Source organism: Chelonia mydas, chromosome 13 (assembly GCF_015237465.2).
Source record: "Chelonia mydas isolate rCheMyd1 chromosome 13, rCheMyd1.pri.v2, whole genome shotgun sequence".
Taxonomy (NCBI): domain Eukaryota; kingdom Metazoa; phylum Chordata; order Testudines; family Cheloniidae; genus Chelonia; species Chelonia mydas.
In genome coordinates, this window is record NC_051253.2 from 35,243,936 (window position 1) to 35,253,482 (window position 9,547).

The 9,547-nt window shown below is 56.4% G+C and overlaps 1 protein-coding gene across 1 annotated transcript; it reads left to right on the forward strand.

The window, feature by feature from the left end:
• The first annotated feature begins 2,530 nt into the window (after positions 1-2,530).
• REC8 (REC8 meiotic recombination protein) lies at positions 2,531-9,345 on the forward strand. The gene is made up of 18 exons (XM_043526912.1): positions 2,531-2,676; positions 2,810-2,878; positions 3,538-3,680; positions 4,511-4,586; positions 4,950-5,064; positions 5,321-5,390; positions 6,033-6,112; positions 6,313-6,430; positions 6,527-6,587; positions 7,111-7,202; positions 7,287-7,600; positions 7,751-7,817; positions 7,892-8,010; positions 8,233-8,281; positions 8,556-8,622; positions 8,692-8,799; positions 8,883-8,989; positions 9,159-9,345. The coding sequence occupies exons 1-18, from the start codon at positions 2,621-2,623 to the stop codon at positions 9,248-9,250; spliced, it is 1,803 nt and encodes a 600-aa protein (XP_043382847.1). The 5' UTR covers positions 2,531-2,620; the 3' UTR covers positions 9,251-9,345.
• Positions 9,346-9,547: the final 202 nt, after the last annotated feature.

The window sequence follows — 9,547 nt, forward strand, 5'->3', positions numbered from 1 at the left end:
CTGGGGGGGCGACTGGCACCGGGGATTGACACTGGGGGGGTGTTGGCAGCCGGGACTGACACGGGGCACGTGGCTTGACACCAACTCCCCAGGCAAGCGACTCTAGTGAGAGGTTTCAGAGTGGCAGCCGTGTTAGTCTGTATCCGCAAAAAGAACAGGAGGACTTGTGGCACCTTAGAGACTAACCAATTTATTTGAGCATAAGCTTTCCTGAGCTACAGCTGAATGCATCTGATGAAGGGAGCTGTAGCTCACGAAAGCTCACGCTCAAACACATGGGTTAGTCTCTAAGGTGCCACAAGTCCTCCTGTTCTTTTCTTCTTTCTTCTAGTGAGAGAATTTACCTCCGTGAAAATTTGGCGGGAAAACCACCTCGTCCCTCCGATTGGTCGCGGTGGGTGAGCGGGAACGGCTATCATTGGCTGTGCGCCTTGTGAGGTCATCAGTCACTGGGGCAGGTTGTGGGGGAGTCTTCTGCAGAGGTAAAGGCTAGAATCCCACGTGGTTCGGGCTCCTATTAGGTGGACTCTGATTGGTTGGGAGAGAAAGCGAGAGAGCAGTTGGGCCTGGCAGTCTCCGGGTGGGAAAGATCCCGCTGATTGGCTGGAGCCCCCAGCTCGCGAGGAGCCGCCGGAGACCCGCAGTCTCCAGGGCCAGAGGGAAGATCCTCACGTGGCACGAGAATCCGGTGATTGGCTGGAGCACGAGAGCAGACCCATCTTCCATTGGTGGAAGCACCATAGGGCGGTTATAAAGGCAGAGGGCTGCGGCCAGACCATGCCTCACTCTGGAGGGCGTGGGTGGGAGGGCTTAGGCCAGCAACCGTTGCCCCTGGCAACGCCAAGTTAATTAATCGCACCTCTAATTGTCTTCATTAATTAATATCAGCCTTAATTATCTATCCTAATTATCTAATTACCATCGCCTCTAGTTTCTATTGGACTAATTAGTTCATGAATAACCCACCCAATTATCCATTGGATTAATTAGCTAATTAACAGCACCTCTATTTGTCCATTGGATTAGTTAATTCATTAGCAGCCCCTCTGATTGTCAATTGGACTAATCATCTAATTAACAACACCTCTGATTGTTCATTAGACTAATTAGTTCATTAATAGGGCCTCTAATTGACTATTGGACTAATTAGTTGATTGACAGAGCCTCCAATTGTGTTTTTGACTAATTAATTCATGAATAGCACCTCTAATTGTCCATTGAACTAATTTGTTAATAGCTTAAACGGTTCACTCCTAACTAGCTAATTAACAGCACCTCTTACCTGTACAAGTTCAAGAAATATTTGCTTCTCTCAACAGTATCTCACTTCTCTCTCCACCGCTAATTGTTCGTTCCCTTGTTAATTAGTATTGCTGTTAAGTTAACGTTTATAAAGAACAATTATCTTCACTGATTACTAATAATATTGCTGTTAATAGCTAGTCTTTTTCATTAATTTACTAATATCACTGTAAATTTTTCTGTTCCCCATCTTTATTAAAGGCAACTTTAATAGTTCATTGCCCTAATTAACGTATTAAAAATTGTTAATTGCTCTACATCATAAACTGATTAGCAGCACTGTTAATTGTCCAAATTTCCAATTAACTTATTCATATCAGTGTTACTTTCTGTTGTTCTTAATCGTACAGCATTAATGTATTAATAGCACCAATAATTACACATCTCCTTAATTAATGTATTAATAGTATACCTTTCATGTGTTTTTACTCTTATTCATAGCATTGGTAAATTCTTTGTTCTCTGTCGTTAATTGTTTTTTTAACATCACAGTTAATTAGTTGGCTCCTCATTAAGAGAAGGATTCAAATCTGCTTCCAATTGCCCACGTGATTTTTAACACCACTTCTTCCTCCTTTTTAATTAATTTAATTAAGCACCAGCATTACTATTTCATATCATGATTAATTAGAGTTTGCTCTTTATTAGACAAGGAAATCCACTTCTGATTTCCCTTCATCAGCCTCATTTTAACCCCATATCCTCATCTCTCTAATTAACACCCATCATTCATTTTTAATATCCTAATTAATTGCTTCCGACTTAGATGCCCAATTCCCTTCCCCTGGGCAGGTTTCTCCCCAGCACCCATTTACCCATCTCAATAACCAAAGCCCCTCCCTTAATATTTAACGTTTCTTCCTCTCATCAACCGACCTAATTAACCTCACTTGTTAATTATTTTTTATATAAAAAGTTATCTATCTGTGTCACGCGATAGTTTTTAAAATCTTGATGCTTCAGGCAAAATATTTAGCTATTCATTCGTTAGCTGCTAACGAGTTGATTTTATTTAATTACTCTGCCTCTGAATTTTGTCTTGTTTCAACAGTGGAACAAAAATCTGTGTTTTCCACCCTCAAAAAGCAGTCAATAGGATTTATTAAGGCATCACACAATTTGCAATATTTTGGGGTCCCACTGACTCTATAAGTTATTTGGGGGTTCAGCTGAAGCTATAGGGTTTTTCAGGGTCCTATTGACTCTGTAGGATTTGTGAACGTCCCATTTCAATAGTGCAGGGTTGCGGGTACAGGGTTGCGGGTTCTTTGAGGAGGCTGTTTTGCGGTCCCCCTAGCTCCCCCAGCCCAGCACCACCATGTTCTACTATCCCAATGTCCTGCAGCGCCATACAGGCCGCTTTGCCACCATCTGGTAATGTCCTTGTGCTGTGATCTGGCCAAGGGGGGGGGTCTCTATTCTGGGGATCCAGGTGGGTGGATAGGGGGCAATCTGGGGCAGGGGGACCCCACCACATCCGTTTTAACCCCCTTCTCCCTCACCCCAGGCTGGCAGCCACGGGCGGCACCAAGCTGGTGAAGAGGGAATATTTGAAAGTGAACGTACCCCAAACATGGTGGGTGTTGTGGTGGGAGGGAGGCAGGGAGGGAGGAGAAATGGATGTGGGGGGAAGGATGAATGGACGGAGGGGGAATGGAGGGCAGGAGAGGTGGGTGAGGGTAGGATCTAGAGGATGGGTGAGAGAAAGAGAGGGATAGATGGAAAATGGAGGGAGGGAGAGATGGATGGGTGGGGGTGGATGGAGAGATGAAGAAGAGGGTGGATGAAGGAATGGAAGGAAGGATGAAGAGGAAGATGGATGGGGTAGATGGAGGAATGAAGAGGATGGTGGAGGAATGGAAGGAGGGATGAAGACGGTAGATGGATGGGGTAGATAGAGGGATGAAGAGGATGGTGGAGGAATGGAAGGAGGGATGAAGACTGTAGATGGATAGGGTAGATGGAGGGATGAAGAGGATGGTGGAGGAATGGAGGGAGGGATGAAGACTGTAGATGGATGGGGTAGATGGAGGCATGAAGAGGATGGTAGAGGAATGGAAGGAGGGATGAAGACGGTAGATGGATGAGGCAGATGGAGGGATGAAGATGCGGGTAGCTAGAGAATGGAAGGATGGATGAAGACAATGGATGGGTAGATGGAGGGATGAAGAGGAAGAGGGATAGAAGCACTGACTCTCTCTCTCTTTTTCCCCCCATTGGCATGGGTTGGCACAGCGAAGAAATTCTGACCTACATTCTGGTGCAGGCCCCACCGCCCACCCCTGCCGCCCCCCGGCCCCGCTTCTCCCTCTATCTCTCCGCCCAGCTGCAGTATGGGGTGGTGCGGGTCTACAGCCGACAGTGCCACTACCTCATCGGTGAGTGCCCCCACATCATCCCAGCTGGCCCCACAGCCTCCATTCCCCAGTTCAACCCAGCAGGAGGGTTGGGAGGGTACGTTGGGGGAATGGAGAGACAGCTGGTATGATGTTGCCAAGGCAACAGCTCTCAACTGGGGGGGACATGCCCCCCAGAGGAGTCCCACTCCAATTTCAGGGCCCCTTGCTCCGACTTCTCACCAGCTTGGCGAGACACCTCTCACTAAGCACCAGACTTTGGGGAACAACCCCTCGGACACACCCATTTCCACCCCTGCTCCAAAAAACATTTAAATTTGCTAAAAAGTTCTAAAACTGATTTCCCATCCAACTCTAGCCTCAACCTGAAATTGGTGTGAAACCGGTTTAGCTAAATAGGTGTGTGGATGCTCTTAATTTGGATTAAGAGCCATCAATGGCGAGGTGACTGACGCAGATTCAGGCGGCCAGTGGAGTTCGGGGTGTGATGCTGAAGCGGTTTAGCTGAAGGGAGTGTAGACACAATTCACTTCCAACTGAGCCTGGGTTGGGTTTAGGAACCAGTTTAAAACATTGTGGAGACAAGCCCTGGGGGTGGTCTAGATTTCTCCTCCTGCTGGATATCCCCTCCACCACCCGATCTCACCCCCACCGCCTAGAGGAACTCCAGGCCCTCCAACCTCCCACCCCCTTTCCTGCCCCCCCGAGGAGATCCAGGCCTCCCATCTCACCCCACCCCCTGCCTGCCCCCCAGAGGAGAAGCAGCCCGCCCAATCTCCCCCCCACCTCTGCCTGCCCCCCCGAGAAAGTCCAGCCCCCCATCTCACCCCCACCCACTGCCTGCCCCCCAGAGGAGATCCAACATACTTTGGAGCGCCTGAGCCGGGCCCAGCAGCAGATCCGCATTGACATGGGGGACCTCGAACAGTGAGTCATGGGGGGGCGCTGGGACACTCCTGAACCCCCATAGCACTTAGGATATGCCTGTAACCCCTCCCCTGGGGGTGGGAGGCCAAATGGCAAGGGAGAGGCCATGAGGGAAGCCTAGCAGTGGTCAGGGGTCAGTACCGAGGAGGGGATTAATAGTGGGGGGAGTAGAGGGAAGGGGGCTCAGTAGCAGGTTGGGGGGTAGGAGAAGGTCCTGGTAAAATTTTGGGGACCAGTTTGGGGTGGGGGAGGCTTTGGGGGGAGGCAGGAGGGCTGTGTGAGGGTCAGGGGAGCTGTGAGGGGAGTGGGTGTCTTTGGGGGGTCACTGTCTCTCTCTGGGCTCTAACCCACATCTACCCCCAGGCCGGGGCTGCTGCTCCCTGACAACCTGTTGTTGATGGAGACCCTAGAGGACGCACCCGACCCCTTCTTTGGGGTGATGGAGCCACCGCTGCCCAGCCCCACTGACATCCCACAGGTACCCCCCATCCTCCCGCTGCCCAGCCCCACTGACATCCCACAGGTCCCCCCCGTCCTCCCGCTGCCCAGATCCCCATCCCACAGGTATGCCCATGCCCTCACTGACCAGCCCCACTGACATTCCACAGGTATCATCATGCCCCCGCTGCCAAGCCCCACTGACATCCTACAGGTCCCGCAAAGACTATCTGCAGGCCTCCCCTCTAAGGTCAAGTGGGGGATGGGGCTAACCTGTGACATTGCTTCTCCCCCAGATTCAACATATTCTGGAGGCTCCCACCCCCCCAGAGAGACCCACCCCATCCCCCCGGCGCAGGAGGCCAGGTGAGTCAGCGGGTTGTGGGGCAGGGGGGATGGTACGGATGGAGTCCCAGTGCAACCAGCATCCCACTCTAAACAGTAACCACAGATCCCCAGTATAACCAGTAACCACAGCATCCCAGTATAACCCCTTACCACCATGTCCCAGCACAACCAGTAACCACAGCATCCCAGTATAACCAGTAATCAATCACCAGTAACCACTGTGTCCCAGTATAACCAGGACATCCTGGCTTCCCAGTATAGCTGATGATGTCAGAGTCCTGTCATGATCAGTGCAAGCTAGCAATGCCAGTAGCCCAGAATACCTGGCATCCCAGTGTAACCAGTATACCCACTGTGCCAGTATAACCAGTAAGCCCAGGGCCCCCACACTTCTGATGTAACCAGTGGCTCAGTATAACCTCAGTACAGGCACCTTACTGTACCCGGTGCCCCAGTTCCAGGCCAGTTCATCCCAGTGTAACCAGTAACCCCAGGCTCGCCCAGCCCATCTACTCTCCCTAGCCCTCTGAACCTCCCTTTCTAATGCCCCCGATATCTGGTCTGATGTCATTGCCCCCCCCTCAAATTTCCCCAGGGCTCTGTGGGGGTGGCTGGGAATCAGGGTGGGCGTTAACTGCCAGCTTCTCTCACTCCACTCAGAAGCACCCCCCATCACGGTCGTGTCCCCCGAAATTATTACAATGAAGGAAGTGGAGCCCATCACTCTGCTGGAAATCGAGGTGTGGGGGGAACCATGGGGGCTGGCATCTGGGTGGAAGTGTGCGGGAATCTAGGGATTATGGGGGTCTGGGATCAGGGGGAGTCTAGGGGAACCAGGGCTTGGGGGGATGGGATCTCAGCATAGGATTATGGGGGATATGGGAAGTGGGGGGGCACATCCACAATGTGACACCCCCCTTTCTCCCCCCTCCCCGCCCAGGGCGAGCGCGACCTCCCGGAGATCACAGCACGTGAGATCGACCTGCTGGCCGAGCAGGAGGACTTTGTCCTGCCCCCTGCCTCACCCCGTGCCCCCCCCCGGAGACGCCCCATGGAAGGTGGGGGGGGTCGCAGGGATCCTGGAGGGCTGGGGTGGGGGCAAGGGGCTCATCCTGTTGCCGCAGCCCCATCTCATGCCTCCTTCTCCCCTCCAGAGCTGGAAGAGATAAGAGCCCGGGAGGCTGAGATCACAGCCAGACTGTCACCCCCAACCCGGTAAGGGGGCAAGCATGGGCCATCCCCATTAGGGCATGCCAGCCCCAGGGCAGGGTGGAGTTGGCTGGGGGGCTTGGGACCTTTCCCTCTTGTGGGGACCAGGGTGGGGCTGACTGGGGGTGGGGAATGAGGCACAGGGCCTTTCGCCACTGTGGGGATGCACCGGGGTGGGGTGGGCTTGGGGAGCAGGGAATGGGGCATGGGGTCTTTCCTGGCTAGGGGGTGTTGGGGTGGGGCTGGCTGGGGACAGGGAATGGGGCACATTGCCTTTCTCCTCTAGGGTGCACCGGCCTCAGGGCAGGGTGGGGGTAGTTGGGGGGCAGGGAAAGGAGCACGGGGCCATTCCCCTCTAGGGAGTATTGGGGTGGTGCTGGTCAGAGGGCGGGGAATGGGAAACGGGGACTTTCCTCTCTAGGGCATGACAGGGTGGGGCTGGCCGGGAGCTGGGAATGGGGCCTTTCCCCTCTAGGGGGCGCCGGGACGGGGCTGGCCAGGGTCGGGGTCTCACCGTCTCTCCCCACAGAGTGGGTGAGGAGCCCCCAGCCGAGGTGGAGACCCCCATCCTGCCCGAGGAACTGGCCCGGCTGCCAAAGGAGGAGCTGCCCCCACTCCCCGGTGAGTGTGGGGCATGAGGGGGGGAAGAGAGCTGTGGGGGCAGGGCTCCAGCCTCTAACCCTTGTTCTGGGCTCTGCCCCACAGAGCTGAGCCCCCCGAGGGAGCCAGGGCTGCCACCCCCTCCCCCTTCCCCAGCTGTGACCCCCAAGGTGAAGCGGAGCCCCCCACGCAGCCCAGAGGTAAGTAGGCGGTCTGGGCCAGCCGGTGGCCTCTCCTGGCCAGGGCGCCCGTGGCTCACCCATGCCCCCTGCGCCCCACAGCTGGAGCTGGCCGTATACGAACCAGCCCCCCTGCCCACCCCCCGGCGCCAGCTCCGCTTCCTGGACGAAGTGACCCAGATCCCACGGGACCAGTTCAAGAAACAGATCCTGGATGTGCGGGCCCAGTGCCGGCCCCTGGTGAGTGCCAGCCCCCCGGCAAGTCCCAGCCCCCCTGGTGAGTGCCAGCCCTCCAGCACTAACCACTAACTCCCACTGCCCTTCCCAAGCTGGGAGAGAACCCAGGCATCCTGGCTCCCAGCCCCCTGACTCCATCTGTCTCTGCTCCAGGTGGTGGTGCAGGTGCCAGCCCGGCAGCGGAGGACCCCTGCGGAGCTGCTAAGAGCCCCCACCTATGGTGAGTGCTCCCCCCACGCTCCCTCGGTCCCCGCACTGGGTCCCTACCCCCCTCACCCTGTCTGTGCCCCCCAGGCTGGCTGCCCCCCGAACTGCATGCCCTGTGGCAGCGCTGCGCCATCCTGCGGCCCGTGGACTACGCGGCGCTCTGGGCCGAGGAGGAGAGAAAAGAAGAGCCGGTCAGCGAACTGGAGGTACCTGGGGCCCCCCTGGCAGCTCCTGCTGTATCCCCTGGACTCCACGGGCCGCCCACAGCCAGGGAGAGAACCCAGGAGTCCGGGTTCCCCGTCCTCTCCCCGGCTTTATTCCCTAGCCCCCACTCCCCTCCCAGAGCCGGGAAGAGAACCCAGGCCCCCTGCTCTAACCACTGGACCCCACTCCCCTCCCCGGGCTGTGAGTGTCTCCCTCTTTTGTAGGTTGCACGTGAAGCGCTAGAGCCCAGCATCCCTGTGATGGTCTCCTCAGGTGAGTTGCTCATGTGGGGGGGGCACCGTGCTCCAGGGAAGGGGGAAAGGGGGCTTGGACGGGGGCACCATGCCATAGGAAGGGGGCTCAGCCGGAGACACTGTGCCACAGGGAGGGGTCGGGTCAGCCAGGGGTGCCGAGCTACGGGGATGTGATCAGGGGGCTCAGCTCAGGGCACAGGGAGGGGCTCTGGGGTGGTCTCTCCCCTACACCAGGAAGAGCAGTGTGGATGGTAGTGTCAGCACTGACCCCCATGCTCCTGGCCCCCTGGCAGAGATCTCCCTGGAGACCACCGAGGAGGAGGTGCCGCGCCCCAGCCTGGTGACCCCCGAGGAGAGAAGGTGAGACCCAACATGGGGGGCAGGGGTATAGCCCCCAAGGATCTCCATTAACCCTCTGCCCTGCCCTAGGTTGGTGCCGGAGCCTGAGGAGGCCCTGCCCATCGTCCCTGAGCTGCCCGAAGTCAGCCTGGAGCTGCCCCCCGACAGAGACTTGATCACGCTGGAGTACATCCGCAGGTGGGCCAGGGCCCGGCGCGGGGCAGGGGGAGAGCCGGGAAGCCGGACTCCTGGGTTCTACGCTGGCTCTGTCTCCCCTCCAGGCTGGCGGCAGCAGAGTTGGAGCAGGTCGAGGAGATGGATTTCCGGTCCCTGGTGCCCACCACGACCTCACGTGGCATCGCCAGCCGCATCTTCTACCTCTGCCTCGGTGAGCGGAACCCTGCTGCCCCTTGCCGGTGGGTTGGGCTCCAGTGGGTGTGGGGACCTGCTGACTGGGTGAGCCCCGGTGAGTGAGGGGCCCTGCTGCCCCCTGCTGGTAGGGTGAACCCCAGTGGGTGTGTTGGCATCAGCCCTGACTCCTCCCCCCTCTCTTGCAGTTCTCTGCGGGCTCCAGTTCCTGCAGCTGCACCAGACTGAGCCCTACGGGCCGATACTCCTCAAACGTGGGGCCCGATTCCGCACAGGCTAGAGCTCCTGGTGTCAGGAGAAGAGGCTCCCCCCGCTGACTGGGGCACATTTGTCTCCCTCTCCCCCGTTACAAATCTGTTCTAATTAAAGTGTTTTGCCAGGAACCTGCTCCTTGAGTTATTGGGGGGGAAGGGGGAGCAGGTGCTTTTTCCTTTCATCTAGTGCTGAGACCCCCCCCCTACCCTGGCAGCAGCAAAAGGGAGGCTAAGCATCGCCCCTGAACCCCCGAGGACTGAGCATGCCGCTTTCCTTTCTCACCTGCCCCCCTTCCCCTGGCAGGAGGGCAGAAGTGGGTCTC

Coding starts and splice junctions, on each gene's coding strand:
- REC8 (XM_043526912.1), top strand. CDS start 2,621: ATGTTCTACTATCCCAATGTCCTGCAGCGCCATACAGGCCGCTTTGCC. Junction 7,818..7,891: donor GCTAAGAGCCCCCACCTATG/GTGAGTGCTCCC, acceptor TGTGCCCCCCAG/GCTGGCTGCCCCCCGAACTG. Junction 8,282..8,555: donor CCCTGTGATGGTCTCCTCAG/GTGAGTTGCTCA, acceptor GCCCCCTGGCAG/AGATCTCCCTGGAGACCACC.